At 55.4% G+C, this 26,026-nt stretch overlaps 1 protein-coding gene across 1 annotated transcript in view; it reads right to left on the bottom strand.

The window, feature by feature from the left end:
- The window catches only part of LOC122389795 (proline-rich protein 12-like), a 159,508-nt gene that overhangs the window by 9,310 nt on the left and 124,172 nt on the right, over positions 1–26,026 (bottom strand). The window contains exons 4-10 of the mRNA XM_043382193.1: positions 13,731–13,865; positions 11,896–12,063; positions 2,477–2,632; positions 1,965–2,234; positions 977–1,324; positions 472–662; positions 57–155 (exon numbers count right to left, since the gene is read on the bottom strand). Of these exons, the coding sequence (XP_043238128.1) occupies positions 57–155; positions 472–662; positions 977–1,324; positions 1,965–2,234; positions 2,477–2,632; positions 11,896–12,063; positions 13,731–13,865 (1,367 nt within the window). The remainder of the gene's footprint in view (positions 1–56; positions 156–471; positions 663–976; positions 1,325–1,964; positions 2,235–2,476; positions 2,633–11,895; positions 12,064–13,730; positions 13,866–26,026) is intronic.

The raw sequence follows: 26,026 nt of genomic DNA, 5'->3' as shown, positions 1-26,026 counted from the left end.
GGCGGCTGGGGCGGCGGAAGGGCGGCGGCTGGTCAGCTGCTGCGCGTGTCTCTCACCTGAACATGGCGATGGCCGGGTGGCCGCTCTCGTTGGATCCCGAGCTGGTGGAGCTGGCGGAGTTCCGGTCACCCGACCAGTTCCCCGAGTCGCGCCGCCTGCCGGACAGGTCACAGAGGTCAGCCGCAGGTCACAGAGGTCAGCCGCAGGTCACAGAGCGTCAGAGGTCACAAAGGTCAGCCAGAGACGGGCCAGAGGTGAGAGGTCCCACGTCACGCTGTCCACCAGGCAGTGACCAGCCGGCGGTGTGGACTGATCACCCTCTATCCAGAGTCGGGCTCTTTAACACGACTGGCGGACCCGTCGCCAGGGCCGGAGCCGGTGTGTCTGTCTGTCTGCCAGCAGCCCTCTCCGTCTCTCCCTCTGCTCGGGGTTCCTCCCCTCCCCTCCTCTGCCCCTCCCCGGCCCTCTCACCTCCTCTGACCGGAGCCGCTCCTGCGCAGCTCGGAGGCGGCATCTGCCTTGCCGCGCGCCGCCAGCCGGGTCTCGGCCAGTCCCGGGTCGGGGAAGCTGGGCAGGACCGGCGGCCGGCCACCGCCGCCCTCCTCGCCGCAGAGTCGCGCGTACCGGTTCACCAGCCGCGACCGAGAGCTCTCCGGCTCCGTCTGACGGCAGAGACACCTGGTGAGCGGCCGCACAACCAGTGGTTCGACACGCCGCCGCCAGGGGCGCCACCAAGACCGGAGGGCCGACGGCGGTGACACCTAGTGAGCGGCGACACGATCTACAGGCGGCGCAGCAGCAGCCGCGGAACGACACGGTATCAGAGCACAGGGGAACTGCGCTCACTGTAAACGGTAACGGTAGGTAGATCAGATATAGTGACACAAGCTGCACAGCTCTGCTCTCCTGTAGGAGGCCTTCACCGTCCCCCGTGGCCCGGTCACCCGGTGCCCCTCCCGTCTCTCGGACCTGTTCATAGAGCGGCTGGCCGGCGGCCACGTTCTGGTAGTCGCTGTAGGCGTCGCGCGCCTGCTGGCCGCCCGGTCGGCCCGGGCTGGGCGTGACGGCGCGGCCGGCGCGGTGCCGCCGGCGCCGGCCCGCCGTCGGTCCGCTCCGGGTTGGGGGTGCGCGCGCGCCGCAGCGAGCCGCCGCCGGTGACGACGGTGCGCGTCAGCGGCGCCGTGTCGGTGGCCACCGGCTGGCCGGCCGGGTTCGAGTAGAGCAGCAGCAGCGGCTGGCAGTGGCCGCGCCGGCACTTGTCCACCACGTGGCTCCAGTGCGGCCCGATCTCGCGCACAGAGGCGTCGTCAAAGTAGATCCACACCTGCACAGAGCGGCGGAGAGGGGTCAGTGGGGGGCGGGGCCGGGGGCGGGGCGGGGCGAGGGGCGGGGCGGGGCTGCGGCGGCCAGATAACCGTCCTCAACTCACATTTAATGCGGTAGTGTTTCCCGTCCTCAGAACGCACCTGGTGTGGTAGTGTCTGCCCCGCTCACCTGGTGTTTGGTGTGGTAGAGGGTCGCGTAGTGTCTCTCCTCCTCACCTGGTGTTTGGTGTGGTAGAGGGTCGCGTAGTGTCTCTCCTCCTCACCTGGTGTTTGGTGTGGTAGAGGGTCGCGTAGTGTCTGCCCCGCTCACCTGGTGTTTGGTGTGGTAGAGGGTCGCGTAGTGTCTGCCCCGCTCACCTGGTGTTTGGTGTGGTAGAGGGTCGCGTAGTGTCTGCCCCGCTCACCTGGTGTTTGGTATGGTAGAGGTTCGCGTAGTGTCTCTCCTCCTCACCTGGTGTTTGGTGTGGTAGAGGTTCGCGTAGTGTCTCTCCTCCTCACCTGGTGTTTGGTGTGGTAGAGGGTCGCGTAGTGTCTGCCCCGCTCACCTGGTGTTTGGTGTGGTAGAGGTTCGCGTAGTGTCTCTCCTCCTCACCTGGTGTTTGGTGTGGTAGAGGGTCGCGTAGTGTCTGCCCCGCTCACCTGGTGTTTGGTGTGGTAGAAGAAGGTCGAGTAGTGTTTTCCGTAGTAGGTGACCACGCCGACCAGCCGGTGCTCCGTGGCGCCCGCCCACCGAGAGTCCAGCACAGAGTGGAACACGTCGCGCACTTTGAGCCGCGTGCCCACCGCTCCCAGCACGTGCATTATGTGCTCGAGCTGCGGCCGCTCAGAGTCCCAGACAATGCCGACCGAAACCACGTCCGGCCGACTCATCAGCGTGCGACAAATCTGGATGCGCGCGCCGCAGGAGCTCTGCCGGACGTCCCACAGACGTGTCAGAGGGCAGCGGGCTGATCTGGATCCGCGCGCCGCACCAACTCCGAGGGAGGTCACGGAGGCACAGAGGTCAGCGGTCAGCGGTGAGCGGTCAGCGGTCAGCGGTCAGAGGTCAGATCTAGAGTATCTCTCTCATATACCACTTTGCTGTTCAGAATTAGGTCTGTAGAAGGAGCTGGCTCGGTGAAGTCCTGTGATTGACTCAGTCGGCTACTCACCGGACAGTTTCGGACGTCGCCCATGCCGCCGGCCCGCTTCAGCAGCCGCCCGAACTCGCCGCCGGCCGGCCCGCCGCTCACCCCAGACGCCGCCGCCGGTGACGTCATCTCGCCCGTCTGTGACGTCAGAGCCGAGGCGCTGACGTAATGGACCATCTGCGGCGGCCGGCACAGCAGTCAGTGTGACGTCATCATACAGTGACGCAGCACGTCATCGCGCAGCGAGCTGAATTCGGCGCAACGCGAAAAAGGTGCAGCGCGAAAAAATCGACCACTGAAATTACCGACGGATGAAAAAGGTTACTTTCTTTGGGAGCAAAATGCGCCACGGTTCAGTTGCCGGTTCCACCCTCCGCTGACTACCCTGCACGTGGGCCCGGCTGGTGGCCAGGGTGGTGTAGTCAGGCGTATTTGGAAATTCCGACCTCGACGAGCATCCGTGGTAGAAAACCACCACTTTGGTAGGGGAAACTAGTGCTGTCTGCTACCATTTGCACTGCATGTGTCGCTATAGCTGTGACATCTATGCATATAGGGGAGAGCGGGGCCAGTTGAACCACTTTTTATATATTGACATGCAAAGCGAGATCTAGTTGTCATATCGAAAAATGCACAATGCCATGAAAAAATATGCTCTTTTGGCTTTATTTTTAGATATGTAAAATTATGTTTCAAACATATTTTGCTGCCAAACGCATGCTTATAAAACAGCTCTACGCCCTTTTCAAATGACCCCGATGCGAGAGTCAATTGAACCAGACCATGGGGTCAATTGCACCTATCCTTAACAATGGGATGTTTTCCTCTTTAAGGCCACTTTCTTAATGAGATATTTTGTCCGGTTTACTTTTCCAAATGCTACATTCAATAGGTCGTTGGAAAGCTAAAAGTGCAAAGTTCCTCATAATAGGTGAGATAAAGTACATAGACTATGGTAAAATGGGCGGATGAGAAAAATGAGAAATATCTCAGGCTATAGTGTGCTTTCAAGCAAAAGGCTGGAGAAAAAGGGTAAAAAATTGAGCTCTATTAAACTACTATTTCAGTTTAAAAGCTCATTTCAAAGGTGGACTATTTCCTTTAATGTTTACAGCCCCTGAACAATAACCATTGCAAAGGTCGCCGGGGTCCATTGAAACGGCCTGTGGCCCTGTTTCAACTGACCCTCAGAGAAGCGTTTCAATTGACCCCATCCGCTCCCGCCATCTCGCACGCGCCGTAAAGCACATGTCAAACGAGCTGGAGGGACGGCATCATGCTGAATGAAGGGCCAAATAAGGTGTTATTCCGGAGCCAGGAGTTCTTCTTTCAGCAAACAAAGGTATATGATATATCACAAAATATTCATAAGAACGATTTCTCCCAAACGCCCCTCAAAAACACAAAAACAAGTGTCAAATCAAAATTACCGTCCGTTTGCCGCCCAAACGCCGTTGACAAAGGAAGTGGTCGAGCGCGAATGCGCAGTGGTGTCGGCAACGCCATATGTTGCATACTGTTGAAAATAAAGCCATGTTTCATCTGACCCCGTGTTTCAACTGGCCCCGCTCTCCCCTACTGGTGTCCGAACAAAATGCCGAAAGGCGATTTGCCGAATGTCATTTTGCCGAATGCATTTCGCCGAATGTCATTTTGCCGATGTGCTTTTTGCCGACGTGTCAAAAAGTCGAAATGCTAAAAGTCGAAATGCCATTTGCCGACATGCCTTTTTGCCGAAATGCCAATTTGCCGAAATGCTTATTAGTCGAAATGTAAATTTGCCGAAATGTCGATTAGTCGAAATGTCAATTAGTCGAAATGTAAATTTGCCGAAATGCCAATTTGTCGAAATGTCAATTTGCCGAAATGTCACTTTGCCGAAATGTCAACTGGCCGAAATGTCAATCTGTCGAATTGGCAGTTTGCCGAAATCTCGATTAGTCGAAATGTAAATTTACCAAAATGTTAATTTACCGAAATGGTGATTAGTTGAAGAAATGTCAATCTGCAAACCTAGGTTAGGTTAGGTTAGGTTAGGTGGTATTTATTTACTTTATGACCGATCACCAATTACTTTTTGGTGCAATCCCGAAGTAAAAAGGAAATCACATGATATCCTTTGACCTCCTGATTTCATATCTACTAATTATTCATGGCACAAACAAGCAGGGCCTCGTCTAACATGTTAACTGGGGGGCAATTGCCTCCCCAGTCGAGCGGATTGCCCCCCCCCCCAGTGGCCAACATTTGCCCCCCAGTCAAAACGTGAACTTCTCACAAAATTACCTTCCCTGCAATACGTTTTTGTTAGGAGTCTTACATGGATTTAACGAGAAACATTATTTGTTCAAAAACTGTTCATACCTACTCCATGACTACGGGAAAAGCCAGAGTTTTATGATCTATAGAGCTGAGTACCTACTGTGATTCTGTGATTTTGCTACTGTGATTCAAGTAGCAAATTGTCAATTGGCAGCTGACCAGTGACCCAACTCGTGTTTGCGCCCCCCCCCCCCCCCCACTCAATCAAACGCCCAACATGGATAAGTATGCTTATCACTGTCTGGTGGGACAATGTGAGGGGGTAACACATTAATCTTAACTCTCGCCCGTATTGGTGTTTTTCCAGCCGCGAACGTATAGGGAGGGAGGGGGGGGGGCGTTGGACCTTGCCCCTTGCCGTTTCGCTCCTGATCGAGTTATAGAGCTTCGCGGAGAAAACCACCGTGCTGCCCGTCACGAGAGGAAGCCGATGATGCCTCATTTTAAGGTCGTAAGTCATCGGTTGACCTTCCAGGTCAGGTCAATGACCCAAAAGTCGGAAAACTCGCGGGACTTATTCCAACGTCGTAAAGGGTGGCTGTTATTTTTTGTCGGGGTGCTGATCACGAATATCATGTTAGTTATGATCATAGATAATGTCTTCATGCATTTAGGCCAGGTCGGGTCAGGTCAGGTCAGGTCAACCAGTAAGGGTTTTGCCGGGTATTCGTAGTAGGTGGCAACCGCCTCTGGCTCTGACAGCTTCAAAACATGTTACGAAGGCACCAAAACTACTTCGTAAATGTTCAAATGGTTGCTAAATTCGAATTCAGCTCCAAAAACTGGCCTAGAATCATGTAAAACTCGAAAAAGTGAACCGAAGTCATCAAAGGTCAATGACCTGACCAGACCTCCCGGTGACCTTGACGCCCACCCTAATGCATGGGAGCAATATCATATTCCATGTTTGAACGCTTGAAACCACGAAAAGACTGTAAACGCGCGGCTAATGCGAGCCGACATACGCCAAATCGCGATTCCGGTCAAATATGGTCTCGAAAAGTAGGTCACAGGTCAAAGGTCATTACGGTCAGGGTCATGACATTTTCAGAGTAGGTGTGAAATTGACTAACGCGAGGGTACTGAAAGTTTCGTCGCGGTCAGCCGCTTTTACGTGAGCTATTCTTGAAAAACCGAGGGGTCCGTTCGACCCTCCCCCCTATACGAGCATGGCTCGGAATGCCTTTTTTTGTTTTTTTGTTTAAAAAAAATCATGGTCTCAGGTGTGACGAAAAATAAGTGGCCTAAATCCGTTGAGAAAACAGGATTTGGGGTACCCTAGGTTTGGGTCCTTCAGTCTCTGCCCCCCCAGTGAAAATTCCTTAGACGAGGCCCTGCAAACAAGTTTGAAAGCACCAATACAGTATGAAAATTAACATCAAATTGCTCGTGGCGAAGCACTGCAGTGCCGAAGGCAATGCCTTAGGAGAGATTACAGGCAATGGTAAGTCAAATATTTTTAGGTTAAGTGGTTGCGCATCAGAAAATAATTGACTTATCATTGTCTGCAATCTATTCATGTGAGTAACTTCTTCCTTATCCACGGGTAGGCCAAAATCAGGTCAGGTTAGGATAGGGCCTTGAGGTTAGGTAAGGTTTGGTTATGTTTTTCTTATATTTTGGTGACATGTACCTAAAAAGGTACCTATATATCATATCGACACCTTTTTTTAAACCCCACATCTGCTCTCCCGTGAATTTCCGGGAGGCACGAAAGATCTCCTTTAAAAAGTGTCCAATCGTCCGATCCTGATCAAATATGTGTGTGCGTAGGCCTGTTCTGGTATTGCTTTATCTGCCAAGACAGACAAACTTGAGAAAAATCGAGTGATTGTACCATTTTTGAAGGTCTCTAACCAACTTGTCTGAAATTCACCGGAGAACAAATGTGGGGTTCAAAAAAAGGTGTCGATATCAGAATTTAAGAGCTCAAAAAATGGACGAATGTGTAAAATTTACCTTCAAAAGTGAGTCGGCCTTAAAGTTAATACTTACGGGTTAGGTTAGGTTAGGTTAATTTCGGCTAGTTGGCATTTCGGCAAATTGACATTTCGACTAATTGACTTTTCGGTAATTTGACATTTCGACTAATTGACTTTTCGGTAATTTGACATTTCGACTAATTGACATTTCGGCAAATTTACATTTCGGCGAATTGACATTTCGACTAATTGACTTTTCGACAAATTGACATTTCGATTAATTGACATTTCGGCAAATTAGCATTTCGGCAAATTGACATTTTCGACTTATTGCACGTTGGCAAAATGGCATGTCGGCAAATTGCATTTCGACTTTTAGCACTTCGCCTTTTTGACACGTCGGCAAAAAGACACGTCGGCAAAATGCATTCGACATATTGACAATCGGCGAATAAGCATTCGGCAAAACGCAGTTCGGCAAATTGTCCTGTAACCATACATAAACCGCGACATCTGTGTGCGCTGATTCTACACGAGGCAGGGTGTTTCACTAAAAGTGTCAAAAAGTAAAAGGTCATAATGCACATAATAACAATGTTTTCTACGGAAATTTGCATACCATTTCATCCGCAATTGTTGGACATTTGAATATATAAAAACGATAGCACCGTCACTCCAACCTATTCCACATATCCGCCCCTTCTTTTGATGCACCGTTTCGGCACGTGTCCGGAGGTGCCTCACAGCCCGTTTTCATCTTCAGCGTCCAGACTGTCGGCAAAGCCTTGAATGGTGCTCTTCAGCTCCCGAAGTGATGCGACTTGAGTCTTCCTCAGCTCTGCGAGAGCTACTGACCAAAACCAGAAGTAAAACGGTGACAGATCGGGGCTTTGCGCTGGCCAGAGGCGGGCGGCGAGGCAGCTGATTTTTCGGTGCAGGAAATTCTAATCCAGCCAGTTCCTGGTGGTTACAGCCATTATAGTGGCTGTTTTTGATAACTTGTAAGGCCTTGGCTATTTCTGATGTTGAAATTAGCTTCTTGTTATCTTCAAAGACCCTCAAAAAGACCCTGACCCTTTCAACGGTTTCCGCCGAGAGGTGGGGGACCCCGTCTTTTTTGGACTGCGACCGGCATCGAAGGAACCCTTTTAAACCTCTCAAGAAGCCCTTTGAACCTTTCATAATCTGGAACGTAGCGAGGTGAGAGAATAAAACGTTTCCTGAAAAGTCGGCATACGGTTTCAATGTTTCTGATGGCACCAAATGTAAGTGTAATTTACCCCTCCTGTTGCGGTGTAAATAACCTGTTCTTGATCTGCATAAGGAAAAAAACGACTAGTAACTTTGGCCTCCTGCCCTCGCTCCGTATGAGTGTAAAATATATCTTAAATGGACAAAGCATAAATGTCCAAAAATTTGCAACCAAGCCCCGTGCGCAACCACGTGATTTGCATATTTTATATAACTTTAATAGGCATTTACTTTTTGACACTTTTAGTGAAACACCCTGTAGAACTAGCGATTAGCTAGGGCACCAGGGTGAATCCAGACTTTCAGTTTGAGGGTGGGGGGGACTCATGACCGGCCCGATCCCCGGCAGTCAAAGTTGCTGACAAATGGCGCAGCCAGGGTGAAGGCGCAGCCAAAGCTCGCAGCCAGGTGGTGAAAGGGGTGAGATCTCACCCCCGTCTCTTGTCCTTGGGGCCCATCGTCGATTCGAACTGTAATGTTATGCAGCCTGACAATTTATTACCCTTTATAAAAATCAAAAAATCATTTTGTCAGGTTTCGGAAGGCCCGTCATATGACTGAAAAACAGTTTTCCGGCCTGATAGGCCCCCTTTTAGGATTTATAGTCCCATTATAAGTTTAAGGGGGCTTAGCCAAGGCCCGAAAGAACCAATCCAAGGCCTAGGATGGCCCGTTCCAGAGCATGACAGGGCCCATCTCAGGCCTGAGAGGGCCCATTTCAAGCTTGAGAGGGCCCTGAGAGTGCCCATTTCAGGCCTGAAGTGAGAGGGGCCCATTTCAGGTTTAAAAGTGGTCATTTCAGACCTGAGAGGGCCCAGTTGCGACATGAGAGGGACCATTTTCGGGCTAAGAGGGCCCATTTCAGGTCTGAGAAGGCCTGAAAGGGCCAATTTCATGCTTAACCCTCGCCGGCACAGGCCATTTTGAGTCCTTCGACGGCACAAGGGTGGGGGGGGGGGGTTGGTACGACCCCCCCCCTCGCGTTTGGCCCCTGATCGAGCTAGAGCTTCGCGGAAAAAACGAGCGTGTTGCCCGTCACGAGAGGAAGCCGATGATACCCATTTTTAAGGTCCTAGGTCATGGGGTGACCTTCCAGGTCAGGTCAATGACCTGAAAACCGGGAAAATCGGGACATGTTAGAAAGTCGTAAAGTGTGGCTGCTATGTGGTTTTCCGGGGTGCTGATCACGAATATCGTGTTAGTTTTGATCAGAGATGATGTCTTTAAGCATTTAGACCAGGTCGGGTCAGGTCAGGTCAGGTCAACCGGTAGGGGTTGTGACGGGTATTCGTAATACGTGTCAACCGCCTCGGACAGCTTCGTAACATGTTACGAAGGCACCAAAACTACTTCGTAAATGTTCAAATGGTTGCTAAATTCGAATTCAGCTCCAAAAACTAGCCTAGAAACATGTAAAACTTGAAAAAGTGAACCGAGGTCACCCGAGGTCACCAAAGGTCAATGACCTAACCTGACCTTCAGGTGACCTTGACACCCACCCTAATGCATGGGAGCAACATCAAATCACATGTTTGAACGTTTGAAACCACGAAAAGATTGCAAACGCGCGGCTAATGCGAGCCGACATGCACCGAACCGCGATTTCGGCCAAACATGGTCACAGAAAAGAGGTCCAAGGTCATTGAGGTCAGGGTCATGAAATTTTCAGGGTAGGTGTAAAGTTGATCAATGCGAGGGTACCGAAAGTTTCGTCGCGATCGGCCGCTTTTTACGCGAGTAATTCGCGAAAAACCTTAGGGGGGGGGGTTGCATCAAACCCCCCCCCCTGTGCCGGCGAGGGTTAAGAGGGCCCAGTTCAGACCCTAGAAGGCCTGTTTGCATGGCCTGGGGGCCCCTTTCAAGCCTGAGAGGGGCCATGCAGGCCTAAGAGGGGCCATTTCAGACCTGAGAGCACCCAGTTGCGGTACCTATGAGAGAGCCCATTTTCGAAATGATAGAGGCCATTTCCGGGCTGAGAGGAACCATTTCAGGCATGACAGGGTCTATTTAAGGCTTGAGAGAGTCTATTTCAGGCCTGAGAGGGCCCATTTCAGGCATGTGAGGGCCCATTTCAGGCCTGAGAGAGAGGGCCCATTGCAAGCCTGGAGGGTCCACCTCAGGCCTGACAGGGGCCATGCAGGTCTCAGAGGGCCCAGTCAGGCCTGAGAAGGCTCATCCCAGGCATGAGAGGAGTGGGGAGTGGGGACCATCCTATGTGTGGGAGGGTCCGTGCCTGGTCTGGGTCTGAAAGGGCCTATTACAATCCTGATTGCGCTGATATCATGACTGATATGGTCAGGTCAGATCTGATCTGACCTGATAAAATGAGACAAGTTTAGTTTAAATAAAACGAGACGATTTTTTTTAAACTGACAAGTTTAAGATGAGACATCCATATTCAGTGATTATTCAAATGGCTTTGTGATTTTCCGAGAATATTCGGCAAAACAGCAACTGTTTTCGTTGCTGGTAAGGGGCCCAATTTGGTTGAGGGGGCCCACTTTGCTAGGGGGCCCATCGCGAACGTCTCTCACCCCCCTCGCCAGAGTTCTGGCTGCGCCCCTGGTTGCTGAGCGGGGGGGAGGAAGGTCCAATATGATGCCACAAAAGACATGCCTATTGCCTATAGGCATATACCTACGTATATGTATGTATTGGTATCAGCACTCAGCAGTGTGCCTCCTGAGATGTTAGTTATTTTTATCGATTCATGAAGTTGACGATTTGTTTTTTGCGGATATCTTAAAAACGGCAGCGCTCCGCGCAAGGTGTTTTTTTTAACTTAATTAATAGCTTTTAGCTTTAACTTTACCAATACCAAAACGTACCAATACATACGTATATACCTACCTATAGGCAAAAGGCGTGGCATCCTATTGGACCTTTCTCTCCCCCCCCCCCCCGCTCAGCAACTGGACTTGAGCTGCGTCCGGTGATCGGGCCGGCCATGAGTTCCCCCACCCTTAGGGATGCGGAGCTGTGGAAATTTCAGACGGCTCCGACTCCGGCTCCGGCTCCGGGTGAAATGCCGTGGCGGCTCCGGCTCCGGCCCCGAGTAAAATGGTCCGGCTCCGGCGGCTCCGGCTCCAATACTCAGTAACTATATACCTATTAAATACGGGTGGCAGAAAAAAGAAGATGGGATAATTGGTGCATGTTGCTTCTGCATTTGCACAACAAGGCTATTTTCATATTTTGAATACCGCATGTTTTACTAGCTGGAACTGCAAGTTCAAGGCAGTTCGGTTTGACAAACCGAACTTGGTCAATAATGTTTTCCTCTTTAAAAAAGGAGCCGGAGACGCCCCCTTTTTTTGACAGCTCCGGCTCCGGCTCCGGGCTTTATTGTTTCACGGCTTCGGCTCCAGCTCCGGGCAAAATATGCCGGCTCCGGCTCCAGTTCCGGCTCCGGCTCCGCACCCGGCCCTGCCTCAAACTGAAAGTCTGGAACTAATCGCTAACTAGAATCAGCGCACACGGATGTCGCAATCGCGGCTTATATGTATATGCATAGACGTCGCAGCTATAGCGACACATGCAGTGCAAATGGTAGCAGACAGCAGTAGTTTCCCTCCCCTACCAAAGTGGTGGTTTTCTACCACAGATGCTCGTCGAGGTCTGAATTTCCAAATACGCGGTAGTCAGGGGGTTCTCGTATACCTATCGCGCGCCGGTGATCCCCGAGGGCCGCTGTATCGCTCCCCACTACCCCTTACCCCGGTCCGCCGCTGCTGCATCGCTCCCCACTACCCCTTACCCCCGGTCCGCCGCTGCTGCATCGCTCCCCACTACCCCTTACCCCCGGTCCGCGGCTGCTGCATCGCTCCCCACTACCCCTTATCCGCGGTCCGCGGTTTGCACGCTCTGCCCCTCCCCCTGCCGTATCTGTGTGGACGACAGGTACCCTCCCTCCCTCTCCCTCTCCCTGCCGCCGCTCTGCCTCGCCTGTGTGAAGGAGAGCGGCTCGGAGGTAGCGCCACAGGCGTTACACACGCTCTGCTCGACCAGTGTCATGGCGAACCGCTGGTGCGGGATGCAGTGGCGCGCCGCGCACGGCTCCTCAGACACGTGCGCCGGCGCCAGGTGCACGTGCAGACGCTGCAGGATGTTCTCCTGGAGGCACACGGGGTCACAGGGTCACAGAGGGCGCACAGGGGCACACGAGGTCACAGCAGTCACACAGGGTCACTGGGAACACCCCGAGCCACCGGCAGATGTCGCTGTGAGCACCCCGAGCCACCGGTAGATGTCGCTGTGAGCACCCCGAGCCACCGGTAGATGTCGCTGTGAGCACCCCGACACGTAACTGTGCACCGCGCTCGGCGGCAGGCCAGCGCAGATCTCCGGGACGCGGACTGGGGCGGACTCGGCCTGAGGAGCAGACACGCCCCCCCCCCCTCCCTCCGGCGGCGGGGAGGGGGACAGCCGCCCGCCGGTTACCCCCCCCCCCCCGGCGGCGGAGCGTGGGTCATACAGTACACGGTTAACGGTACACCCCCGGCAATGCGGAGGGGATAGCCGCGGCGGGCGTCGTTTACTCCCCCCCCCCCCCACCGGCGGCGACCCGTTCTCAACCGTCTAGAATCCGAGAGCTGACTTCCTTATTCTGCCAAGGCCTCGATGACTCAAATGTAGCGCTATCTTTGGAAGTGGCAACCCAATAAGGAATAGATGTGATATCTGGAAGAATTTGACGACTGATGATAGCTTCCCCACATACCTTTATCAAAGAGCGGTTGAACGTAGGGTTAGCTATTCTAATCTACCAGTAAAACGCCTTTTGGGCGAAGAACGAGCGAGCGAGATAGTGAGCCCTGCACGTGCGGAAGGGCGAGAGGGTACTTCCAACGGACTTGTGCAAAGCACCCTTCTAACCGGTCGCTAGCGGTGTGCTAAATTTGAACGCAATCGGCCCAGCCGTTCCCGAGATTTGGAGGCGGCATTCTGCACGTGCGCACGTGCAAACGGGGTCCAAACTGACTTTTGCACGGCACCCTACTAACCGGTCCCCAACCGTGTACCAAATTTAAGTACAATCGGCCCAGCCGTTCTCGAGATCTGGAAACGCCCCCTGCACGTGCGCACGTGCAGTAGCACCCTAACCGCAACACATGGGAATGCATTGCCTGGTGGGTGCCTACCTGTATGCCAAGTTTCAGCGAAATCGCCCCAGTAATTATCGAGTTACTGAAATGGGAACAAATTTGGCACCTCTTCTTTTTGCATTTTGCACGTGCAGTGGGGGTCACTTACATAGATCAATAGTATCCGACCTTTGGTAAAAGGGATGCAGCCACCCTACAAAAACTACCGTAAGACAATCTCCCAAGCCGCTGCTGAGATATGGGCATCTCAAAATCACTACTTTTGCAAAACTGTTTGAGCACCCTTGACTTTTCACGTGGCACGTGCCACGACGGTCATTGAGATGTATCAAAAGTAATCAATTACGGGGTAGAATGGGGCTACCCAGCAAAAAAGACCGCAGGTCAATCGATCCAGCGGTTGCTGAGATATAAGCCTCTCAAAAGCGTTACAGGCCGGGCCGGGCCGGGCCGCTCATACTGAGATTTTTCCGTTGTATTGAAAAAACTTCGCTTCGCTCGCTGCGCTCGCTTGCTCGTAATCACGTATTTTGCATGCATATATGTGTACAAATGCATCACAATGCACCTATCACATCATATGCTTATGCAACCCCACATCTAATGCGTTAAGATCGCAGTCAGCTCAGCGGAAAAGCACCCGGCCGGGGTAGGATTCGAACCCGCGCCACTCACGAAGCACTCGGCGGCGTCGTCCATGCAGCCCAGCTGGAAGCGGCGCTGGTCGAAGAAGGTGTCGGCGAGGGCGCGGCGCAGCGCATCTGGGTGCAGCACGGGCCGGTCACTGTGCTGGAACTGCTGGAACAACTCCTGGAACAGAGAGGCGGCGCAGAGTCAGCCGCTGGAACAGCGGGACGGGACAGAGTCAGGGACAGCTCGCACAGAGTCGGGGACAGCTGCTGGAACGGGTCGGGCCGGCCCGGCCCAGCGGCGCACGGTACGGCTGCTGCAGTACGCGGCGGCCGGTGCAGCGGCGCATAGACCATTGCCGGGAACAGAGTCGGCCCTGGACTCCGGGCGTCGCCGCCGACCCATCTCCTATGCATTTCATCCTCTTCGAAATGAGGCATTTTATCGTAACTAGCCAACAACGGCCCTGTAATGCGCTACCGTCAAATCTACAGCGCAATAAGAATAACGGTTAGACCAGAAACACGCGGACACATTAGCTGCGTAAGACCAGGCTCCCTCCATCTGCTAACAGTTGGCACTGAGACAACTGCGGCGCACGGGCCCAATATGCCGGCGCAGGCTACGCGCGGATGCCGCGCCACTATCTGATATATCTGCTGCATCTGCTGCGCCATTGTCTGAGCTCTCCGAGATCACGGGCGGCCTGGCGACTGGCGGCCCATTTACCGGAGCCCCAGCGCCGCCCGTCCGTCCGTCCGTCCGTCCGCCCGCCCGTCCGTCCACCCGTCCGTCCGTCCGTCCGCCAGTCAGTCCGTCCGTCCGTCCGTCCGTCCGTCCGCCCGTCCGTCCGTCCGTCCGTCCGTCCGCCCGTCCGTCCGTCCGTCCGTCCGTCCGTGCAGCTGGGCCGCGGCTATCCCGCGCGGCGTAATCGGTTCGACACGGTCCGGGCCGGGCAGGTAACTGGGGTAACGGGGCAGGTAACTGGGGTAACTGGGCAGGTAACTGGGGTACCTAACTGGTCAGGTAACTGGGGTAACTGGGCAGGTAACTGGGGTAACTGGGCAGGTAACTGGGGTAACGGGGCAGGTAGCTGGGGTAACTGGGCAGGTAACTGGGGTAACTGGGTAGGTAACTGGGGTAACGGGGCAGGTAGCTGGGGTAACTGGGCAGGTAACTGGGGTAACTGGGCATGTAACTGGGGTAACTGGGCAGGTAACTGGGGTAACTGGGCAGGTAACTGGGGTAACTGGGTAGGTAACTGGGGTAACGGGGCAGGTAACTGGGGTAACGGGGGTAACTGGGCAGGTAACTGGGGTGGGCCGGCTGACCCGGTAGGCAGAGGGGAGAGAGAGAGAGAGAGAGGGAGAGAGAGAGAGAGAGAGAGAGAGAGAGAGAGAGAGAGAGAGAGAGAGAGAGAGAGAGAGAGAGAGAGAGAGAGAGAGAGAGAGAGAGAGAGAGAGAGAGAGAGAGAGAGCACAAACGGAAGATGCGAGTTGTGATTGGACGGTCACGTAAGGAGTAGTGACAAGGAAGGAAATGAAAGCAGCAGAGAGAAAGAAAAGGAAATAGAGGCGACCGCAAGACAGGAAAATGAAGAAATGTAGAACCAGCAGATGCAGGAAAGTGGGAGGCAGAGGAAAGGCAGTAAGAAGCGGGAGACCAGAAGACACCTTTCCATGCTTCTATCCTCAGGATACTGAAATCCTTCTCCTCCACGCCGCAACCCCCCTCCGGGCTGGACAGGCAACTTTATCTCATGCGGGCTGCTCCCTTGGAGCGGCACCGCTGCTCCTGAGGGAGCGCACCCCGTAGCCGGGTGCAGTGAGTGCCTTGGGGCTGGGTGGCCTGTCCTGTGGACGGGCTCAGCCCCGGCGACTCACTAGGGTGCCTGCCCAGACCAATGTCTCCCCCTAATTCCTATCATCCTTCCGGCTCTGCAATGGTCTTGTCGACCGAAAGGGCCTAACCCAACAAAACAAACAAAAAAAAGACCTCCCGGCGGAGCTGTCACCGCTAGCCTCCCGGCGGAGCTGTCACCGCTAGCCTCCCGGCGGAGCTGTCACCGCTAGTCTCCCGGCGGAGCTGTCACCGCTAGCCTCCCGGCGGAGCTGTCACCGCTAGCCTCCCGGCGGAGCTGTCACCGCTAGCCTCCCGGCGGAGCTGTCACCGCTAGCCTCCCGGCGGAGCTGTCACCGCTAGCCTCCCGGCGGAGCTGTCACCGCTAGCCTCCCGGCGGAGCTGTCACCGCTAGCCTCCCGGCGGAGCTGTCACCGCTAGCCTCCCGGCGGAGCTGTCACCGCTAGCCTCCCGGCGGAGCTGTCACCGCTAGCCTCCCGGCGGAGCTGTCACCGCTAGCCTCCCGGCGGAGCTGTCACCGCTAGCCTCCCGGCGGAGCTGTCACCGCTAGCCTCCCGGCGGAGCTGTCACCGCTAGCCTCCCGGCGGAGCTGTCACCGCTAGCCTCCCGGCGGAGCTGTCACCGCTAGCCTCCCGGCGAGAGAGTCACTGTGACACACTGTGACGTCAAGAACACTACCACTGCGCGACGTCTTTTTTTGTTGGGTTAGGCCCTTTCCATTTCAGAGCCGGGAGGATGATAGGATATAGGGGGAGACATTGGTCTGGGCAGGCATCCTAGTGAGTCACCGGGGCTGAGCCCATCCAGAGGACAGGCCACCCAGCCCCAAAGTACTCACTGCACCCGGCTACGGGGTGCGCTCCCTCGGGAGCAGCGGTGCCGCTCCAAGGGAGCAGCCCGCATGAGATAAAGTTGCCTGTCCACTGTCCAGTCCGGTTGCGGCGTGGAGGAAAGGGATTTCTGTATCCGGAGGATAGAAGCACGGAACGGTGACGGCTGCGACGTCAGCAGAGTGCGGAAGTGCTCGCCGGGAACCGGTCGGGTGGGGGGAGGGGGTAGGAGCGGGTCACACCGGTCAGGCGGCTGCAGACTGGGGCCGCCGGCCGCTTGGTGGCCGGTTTTCAGGGTGTAATTTCCACACTCGCAGTGTATCCGCGGGGAGTTTCGGAGAGCTAGTTCAGAGAGCGGCACCCCGCTCCGTGCTGGCGCCGTTCGAGGAGCGGTGCGCGCTGCGCGCCCGCCAGCATCCCGTGACCTGACCATATCTCTGGCTCAGTGGTGCGCTCAGTAGCTGCCGTCACAGACCGAGTTACGGCGGCTGACCAGTGGCGGCGGCCCGCAGATCTATCTCTGCCCGGCGGCATCAGCCGCAACAAATACACACGGCACTGGGCAGCATCGTAAACGGCAAACGGCAGCGACCCGACCGACCGACTCGCCAGAGCCGACCCAGCAGCCGACTGACTGACGGACGGACGGACTGACGGACTGACGGACGGACGGACTGACTGACGGACTGACTGACTGACTGACTGACTGGCTGACTGACTGACTGACAGCCTCTAACATAGCACTCAGCAAAGTCGCCGAGTGGTCAGATTTTGTGCTTTTATGGGGCATTCACCACTCATCAGAAGCCGCTCCGATGGACACTCCGTGTTTTGAAGACTCCGTGTTTTGAAACGAGATTGATTGCAACGACACATACGGTGTCGGTCCTGGGGCACCCCTGAGTGCTTCCCCAAATGGGTCAGCACCCCCCCCCCCCCGCGTTATCTGAGCCGCCCAGCGGCACCCCTGAGGAGAGGCGCCCTCACGGTGCCTCCCCGTATGGTGTCCGCGGCGCTCGCGGCCCCAGCCGAGCACCCCCGGCGCCGGGCACCACCCCGACGGCACCTGGACAGCGCCGCGCCGCCCGGCGCCGCCCGCGCACCCCCGACCTCTCCGTGGCCGGCAGACGGCCGGGCTGAGCTGCGGCTGAGCTGCAGTGTTCCCCCGACCTCTCCGTGGCCGGCAGACGGCCGGGCTGAGCTGCATGCAGACGGCCGAGCGGCCGCTCCGCGCCTCTGCCCGGCCGCTCCGCGCTCTCTCCCCTCGGCGGGCTGTCGGCCGGCTGATGACCCGTAAACTGCAGCAGGCTGCACGTGCCGCGGCGGCCGGCCGGCCGGGCTACCCGCCGGCCCGGAGCTGCCACTGAGGCCACTGAGCTGGTCTGAGCGGGACCGGTCAGAGCGGTCAGAGGAACTGAACGGTCCGGCGCCGCTGTGGCACCCCGCCGGACCGGGGCACAGTCGGACCGACCGGACCGGTAGACCATGGTGCGCCACAAACACAACGGAGACGTCTCCATCGGTACCGCCCGGCCCCGACTCGGCGTCACCCGACCAGTGTCCGTCTGTCTGCAGCTGCAGGTATACATCTGCCAGCCAGCCTGCAGCGTCCGATCGAGCCGACTGCGGCGGGATCAGGTGCCGGCCAATTCCATCACTGCCAGTTGGGACAGGCTCTCCCGAAACGTGGGCCCTGTACGCCAGCATCAAATTCATCCTGAGCCCATCCCCTGTGAAAAGCGTGTTTTGCCTGACGGTGCACCAGGGCAGTCAGCTGCGGCTGTCACCTGACAGTCAGCGGCTCACTATGAGGGGACAGTGGACAGAGGGGCAGATGGACAGTGGACAGAGGGACAGAGGGGACAGTGGACAGAGGGACAGAGGGACAGAGGACAGAGGGACAGAGGGACAGAGGACAGAGGGGCAGATGGACAGTGGACAGAGGGACAGTGGGGACAGTGGACAAAGGGACAGTGGGGACAGTGGACAGAGGGGCAGAGGGGACAGTGGACAGAGGGACAGTGGGGACAGTGGACAGAGGGGCAGAGGGGACAGTGGACAGAGGGACAGAGGGGACAGTGGACAGAGGGGACAGTGGACAGAGGGGACAGTGGACAGAGGGACAGTGGACAAAGGGACAGTGGGGACAGTGGACAGAGGGGCAGAGGGGACAGTGGACAGAGGGACAGTGGGGACAGTGGACAAAGGGACAGTGGGGACAGTGGACAGAGGGGCAGAGGGGACAGTGGACAGAGGGACAGTGGGGACAGTGGACAGAGGGGCAGAGGGGACAGTGGACAGAGGGACAGTGGGGACAGTGGACAGAGGGGCAGAGGGGACAGTGGACAGAGGGACAGAGGGGACAGTGGACAGAGGGACAGAGGGACAGTGGACAGAGGGGCAGATGGACAGAGGACAGAGGGGCAGATGGACAGTGGACAGAGGGACAGAGGGACAGTGGACAAAGGGACAGTGGGGACAGTGGACAGAGGGGCAGAGGGGACAGTGGACAGAGGGACAGTGGGGACAGTGGACAGAGGGGCAGAGAGGACAGTGGACAGAAGGGCAGAGGGGACAGTGGACAGAGGGGACAGTGGGGACAGAGGGGCAGAGGGACAGAGGGGACAGAGGGGACAGAAGGCTGGGGACGAGGCTGACCACTGACCAGTGTTGGTCGAGCCCGCGCGCAGCAGGCCCTGGAGGTCAGTTGGTATCCGGGAAATCAGAGCACGGCGCCACATTATCACCCAGCCACACCGCCACAGACAGCCCGTGACACCGTCACAGACACCGTCACACCGTCAGTGGCGGATCCAGGGGGGGGGGGCAAAATGGGCATTTGCCCCCCCCCCCAAACGGCATGATTTTAACATTACGCCTATGGACGATGCATGGAAAGAATCGATAAATTTTTATGGTTTGCCCCCCCCCCCCAAACCTCTGAGCTGGATCCGCCTCTGCACACCGTCACACCGTCATGGCGGCCCTGGCCTCCAGGCCGACTGCGCCGCCGCGCTGAGCGGCTGAGCGCTCGGAGGGGGGGGGGCTGAGAGGGGGCCCGACACCTGCCCCCACACTGAGTCCGCCGTGGCGTCAGTGGGGAGGGGTCACAGGGTCAGGGCAGGTACACAGCCGGCGGGCACAGACAGCCGGCGAACCCCCCCCCCCCCTCCCTGCCCGGTTTTTGGGAGGGAGGACTATTCAATTGGGGGAGGGAAGAAACACCGACGACCCGCCCTCTCAGCGGGGAGCGTATCCATTTATAATAACAATCTAGAAAGCATAAAATGCATTCATAAATGCCAATGAAACCCGACAAATATGGGATGCAGTCGCCGATGCTCGCGTCTGCCGCATTAGTCTGTGTATATTTGCCGCATTTCTCTGTCAATATTGGTTAATTTATGCGTCATTGTCCCTCCCCTTCCTATTTTCTGTCCACGTCTACCCCTTTTGTACGTAAATATTGGTCCATTTGACACTGAGTGCCGAGTCGCCCCGTTCCGCCGTTATTTGTGGCGCCGCATTACGTTGCGTTATTGGCGGATGTTCAGCTGGTGACGACCCACCCTATATGCACATTGCACAGGTGTGCTGTTTCTCAGGTCAAGTTTGTCGATGGTGCTTAACGAGAGAGAGAGAGAGAGAGAGAGAGAGAGAGAGAGAGAGAGAGAGAGAGAGAGAGAGAGAGAGAGAGAGAGAAAGAGAGAGAGAGAGAGAGAAAGAGGAAGAGAGAGAGAGGGAGGGAGAGGGAGAGGGAGAGGGAGAGGGAGAGGGAGAGGGAGAGGGAGAGGGAGAGGGAGAGAGAGACAGAGAGACAGAGAGACAGAGAGGCAGGGGAGAGAGAGAGAGAGAGAGAGAGAGAGAGAGAGAGAGAGAGAGAGAGAGAGAGAGAGAGAGAGAGAGAGAGAGAGAGAGAGATGGAAAGGGAGAGGAAGAGGAAGAGGAAGAGAGAGAGAGAGGGAGGGAGGGAGAGAAAGAGAGGTGGAGAGGAGAGAGAGAGAGAGAGAGAGAGAGAGAGAGAGAGAGAGAGAGAGAGAGAGAGAGAGAGAGAGAGGTTAGAAGAGAGAGCAGCAGCTCTAAATGACGACAGCGTTCCGAAAGAAGAACCATCGACTGAGGACAAACGGACATCATTTAAAGGGACTATCCCACCTTTAACCCTATTAGTGGCAGGGGGTTGTTTTTATCCACCCCTCAGGTTTTTCGGGAATATCTCCGAAACCGCTGAAGCTACGATGCTGAAATTTTCTGACTTTTCCTAAAACTAAATTGGGCACATTCCCTGAAAATTTCAAGTTCATAACTTTACCAGGGGCGGCTCCAGAGCACTGGGAATTGGGGGGTCCTATTCGTGAAGCGAGTCATTTGGGCGAAGATCACGATGCTGCACCAGTTTTACGAACAGTGAATGAAAGGTATCATGTGATAACATATACAAAGTTATTGTGCATCCTCTTTTGACACGTTTTTGCTATAATAGGCAGATCCAGGCGTCCAAAAAGGGGGGTTATTTTTTACCTCCCAACATAGGTGCCCTGACACCGCCTATGCATGACCAATACAATTTTAGTCGTTCTCTCATAAGAAAATTGTAACATAACAAGACCATTGCCACCCTCTTTAGAAACAGTACCAACAAGAAAATTATTTACTATACGTTTTGTGTACACCCAATCTCAATGATCTGTATCCGCCTATGATTTTTGAAAATGCATATTTTTAGGATCCATGTAAATTCCTGGTTCATTCTCTATCGATCGGCTAAAGTTGCGTTAAGATTGGTTCAGAAACCTGGCCGTGATAAACAGTCTAAAATGTATCTGCAATTCGCCCGTTTTTACCCCCCTCTACCCCCCTATTGACATTTTTTAATTTTATTTTTTTAGAAATGTAGATCTCGTTAAGCGAAATCGAATGCCGTTTGAATTTTGAAAATCGGCCCGTTAGATCTCGAGATATCAAGGGGGGTCGTAAACAGCCCCCCCCCCCCTGCCACTAATAGGGGTAGCCAGGAGCCTGCCACTAATAGGGTTAACATGGGGTTCGAGTTGAGATAGCCAAGTTTGCGGCGAGGTTCAGAAACCACTATCTATTTAGGTTGCAACCCCCGCGGCCTCTTGGTGTTGAAGAAATTCGTTCCCTTCATTTGAAAATGGGCCTTGCACAAGGCCCTATCAACATGGAGCGACCGTTAGCGTGACGTCAATTCGTTTAGTCATTCTTATTTAAATGGGTTTGTTCGTTGAGAAATCGCTTAAAACTTGGTCTGAACTTTGTTGTGGTGCCTACAGAGTAAAAAGAATCAGCTTTATGACAGTAATGTGGCCTGGGGAAGGAGGTAATTTTGGGCTGTGACGTCACATATTTGAAAGTTTGTGTTTGGAATATGGGAAGCCTAAGATGTTTAATGAAAAATAAATGCCAGAACCGTGTTCCTGGTCATCCAATCTACAAAGTCGGGCACAATTTAACCGGTTTTAACAACATTTTAGAAGGTGGGATGGTCCCTTTAATATCAAGTAACAATGCCTGCTCCAGCCTGTCTCCGGCCCCACAGCCCCAGAGTTAGGGGGACAAGCTGCCCCCACTGCCCCCGTTCCCGCGCCTATGGGGCATTCGGCCCGAACCGGCCGCCCGATGGCAGAGCGCATGTGGCATTCAGAGGCATGCACGGTCAGAGTCTCCCTGGCAGCTGCAACACGTGACTGTGGCCAAATGCGGGGCGGAGCCAGCGCGCCGCCGCGCTGACTGGCAATTGGCATACTGTCTGGTGGACGAGTTGTTGAACATCAACAGACCAATGAACGGACGAGTGAGCCGGCGGCCAAAGTGGATAGCCGCCCCGCCGGCAGTGGATAGCCGCCCCGCCGGCAGTGGATAGCCGGGAGCCGGCGTGTCACAGACCGCGTACTGCAGCGTTACAGGCTGCGCATTACAACGTTACACTCCGGTATTGCAGTCCTGTATTGCAGCATCACATACCTACCTACTGCGCATTGCAGTACGTATTGCAGCACCGCGTTACGGACCTGCCGTCCCACCCTGCTGGCCAGTGACCAGTCACTGGTCTGGCGCGCTATGGGGCAACTGAGATGGCCGGAATACATACATCAGCTGTGTGTCTCACTGCCAACTGCGGTGTTTGGCAAACTGAGATCCCACCAGTACGAGCCGGACGCCGGGTATGGGAGCCGCAGCGGCGTGCCGACTGCTGGCCAATGAAGGGCGGACCTCTGGCTGAGCGGAACAGTGCACCGTCCGGGTCCGCCAGCCGACACAGCCGACACAGCCAGTACAGCCGACACAGCCGCCACGGCCGACACAGCCGCCACAGCCGACACAGCCGAGCCGACACAGCCGCCACAGCCAGTACAGCCGACACAGCCGCCACAGCTGACACAGCCGACACAGCCGACACAGCCGCCACGGCCGACACAGCCGCCACAGCCGACACAGCCGAGCCGACACAGCCGCCACAGCCAGTACAGCCGACACAGCCGCCACAGCCGACACAGCCGAGCCGACACAGCCGCCACAGCCAGTACAGCCGACACAGCCGCCACAGCCGCCACAGCCGCCACAGCCAGTACAGCCGCCACGGCCGACACAGCCGCCACAGCCGACACAGCCGCCACAGCCGCCACAGCCGCCACAGCCAACACAGCCGCCACAGCCGACACAGCCGACACAGCCGAGCCGACACAGCCAACACAGCCGCCACAGCCGACACAGCGCCCATCCAGTCCTGACATGGTTGCGGTGACACGGTAGTTGTATTCGTGTAGGGGAGAGTGGGGCAAAGCGGCCACCTTAACGCTGCTTACGATGTCAACGCTTGATTTTTAAACTTGGAAAGAATCTTTCTATAACAATGTGATCCCTATTCAATTGCATTTTATTTCAACTGCGTTTCATTTACAAAGGCGTTCACATATGGGAGATATTGACAAAACTTTAAACCTATGCATACTGACCACTTTGACCCATAACCTGGGGCAAAGCGGCCACCGGCGACTTCTCAAGTCCCGATGTGAGAAACAGAATAGTTGCTTCATGTACGACTAGGGTATTTGATGGCGACAAGGTTTAAAACCCTCGCCGGACCTACTGGTTTTCTACATACTCGCCGGCTGAGGGGGGTTAGACCCCCTTCGCCGTTTCGCCCCTGGTGGAGCTAGCGCGTCGCGAAAAAAAACGAGCGTGTGCGCCGTTACGAGACGCAGAGAGTGGTACCCGATTTTAAGGCCCTAGGTTAACCGGTGACCTCTGACGTCAGGTCAAGTGCCCCAAGGCACGGTTCAGTTTTTTGGTGAATAACTTCGCAAACAGCGGCCGCAGAGCGACGATTTTGGCAGCATCGTGTTCGCCTCGCTCAGGCGCGTCGAATGATATACATTTCGTTCGGGTCAAGTCAACTTAGGGTGTTGACCTCAGGTCAAGGTCAGGTCAGCGCCCCAGGTCACGAAGTTGGTCGAAAGAGGTCATGTCGCATATTATTCGATTCGGCAGATCTTCCTGAGTCCATTGGTGGCTTTCCCGACTCGATAGCTCAATTTGATCGGGAGTTATTGACGAAAAACTCGTACGACCCTAGTGACGTCATAAATGACGTCACACAAGGTCAACATTGCAAAAGTGACGCATCTAACCTTGCAAGGAATGCATCAAATTACGATTCTGTGTGCTTGAGATCGTTGGAGATCGTTCCCGGCGCCAGAATAGCAGTTTTCATTTTTCCCCATTTACTTATAATGGTGAGGTCACGAAATGACCTGACCTCATATGACCTTTAGGAAAAATCCGAGATATACAAGTTGTGAGACTTGTAATGGATACTAGATCCTGCAAGTTTCATTTCCCTGTGAAAGCTCCTCTGGCAGTGAGGGCGTTGCGAAGTTGCGACATCTGAAGACCGTGCAGAGGTTCACTTATGACGTCATAGGTCAGTGACCTGACCTGACCCGAAAATGCGGTTGGTGTCAAAAGATCCGCCTTGAATCAAAGGTCAGGTATGCCAAGTTTCAGCTCTCTATCGCCAGCGTGTTCGGAGCTATCGCGAAAAAAGCCCTATGGGGGGGGGGCGGCACCCGCCCCCCCCCTCGGCTGGCGAGGGTTAAGCGAGGATGGATGTTTACTTTGTCATCTTCCCACATGTATGTAAACAAAGAAAGGATTTTCATGGAAAGACATTTAATTGCATTATTTGGTAACTCTGATGTAACCGAAAAGTGGCCAAGATGAATGCATGGCGACACATTTGAATATAAGTAATGTTTTTTATCCAGATGGAAACAACTTATGGCAAATTGGGGGGGGTGGCCACTTTGCCCCGGCCACTTTGCCCCGCGCACACCGTCCGAGACAAAAATATTCCAGCTTAGCTATTAGTGGGGTAAAAGACATTAAAATCGGTAGAATACATGTACGATAACCATGCAATGCATGGACAAGAACGCTTATAAAAATTCCAAACGGTTATGGAATAACATACCATTTAAAAATTGTAAACATAGTTGGTGACCTGGCAAGAAATACTTTTCCGTGTTTCACAGAACAATGGCGATGGGCCTGAAACCCTGGTCTGGCTCATTCGAACGATCGCGAAGAGAAGCATTATTGGAAAGTGGAAACCATAAATTAGAACTGACGCCAGTTGTGGAGGGATAAAACGATGGGTGGCCGCTTTGCCCCACTCTCCCCCACATACGTCTATGTAAAGCAGAACGGCACTGTCCTGGCTATCGTCAACCACGGCGCACAGTCCCGATATGGCTGCGGTGACAAGGTAGTTGTAATTGTATTTGCAAACTAAAGTGCACAGTTATACGCTTAAGGAAGCAAACTCCGGTGAGTTTTTCTTTTAACCGGAGAGCGTTTTAGCGAATATCCCTAGCGCATCTGGCTGGCCGCTCACAGTGCCCCCTCCCCCCCCCCACACACACACACTCCCGACTGCACCCAGGGCTGGGTAGTGGGTGGTCGGCGCCGCTCCGTCCTCTCGGCGCCGCTCTGTCCGCACGGCTCTGTCCGCACGCCGCTCTGTTCGCACGCCGCTCCGTCCGCACGGCTCTGTCCGCACGCCGCTCCGTCCGCACGGCTCTGTCCGCACGCCGCTCCGTCCGCACGGCTCTGTCCGCACGGCTCTGTCCGCACGGCTCTGTCCGCACGCCGCTCCGTCCGCACGGCTCTGTCCGCACGCCGCTCCGTCCGCACGCCGCTCCGTCCGCACGCCGCTCCGTCCGCACGCCGCTCCGTCCGCACGCCGCTCCGTCCGCACGGCTCTGTCCGCACGCCGCTCCGTCCGCACGGCTCTGTCCGCACGCCGCTCTGTCCGCACGGCTCTGTCCGCACGCCGCTCCGTCCGCACGGCTCTGTCCGCACGCCGCTCCGTCCGCACGCCGCTCCGTCCGCACGGCTCTGTCCGCACGGCTCTGTCCGCACGCCGCTCCGTCCGCACGCCGCTCCGTCCGCACGCCGCTCTGTTCGCACGCCGCTCTGTCCGCACGGCTCTGTCCGCACGCCGCTCCGTCCGCACGCCGCTCCGTCCGCACGCCGCTCCGTCCGCACGGCTCCGTCCGCACGCCGCACGGCTCTGGGCGCACGCCGCTCTGAGTCTGGTGGGTACCGAGTCACGACTGTTCTGTCTGC

The sequence above is a fragment of the Amphibalanus amphitrite genome, unplaced genomic scaffold (assembly GCF_019059575.1).
Source record: "Amphibalanus amphitrite isolate SeventyFive unplaced genomic scaffold, NRLGWU_Aamphi_draft 000372F_arrow, whole genome shotgun sequence".
NCBI classification, from domain to species: Eukaryota; Metazoa; Arthropoda; class Thecostraca; order Balanomorpha; family Balanidae; genus Amphibalanus; species Amphibalanus amphitrite.
Note: the sequence above shows the minus strand (reverse complement) of the source record. Positions and strands in the feature narration are given on the sequence as shown.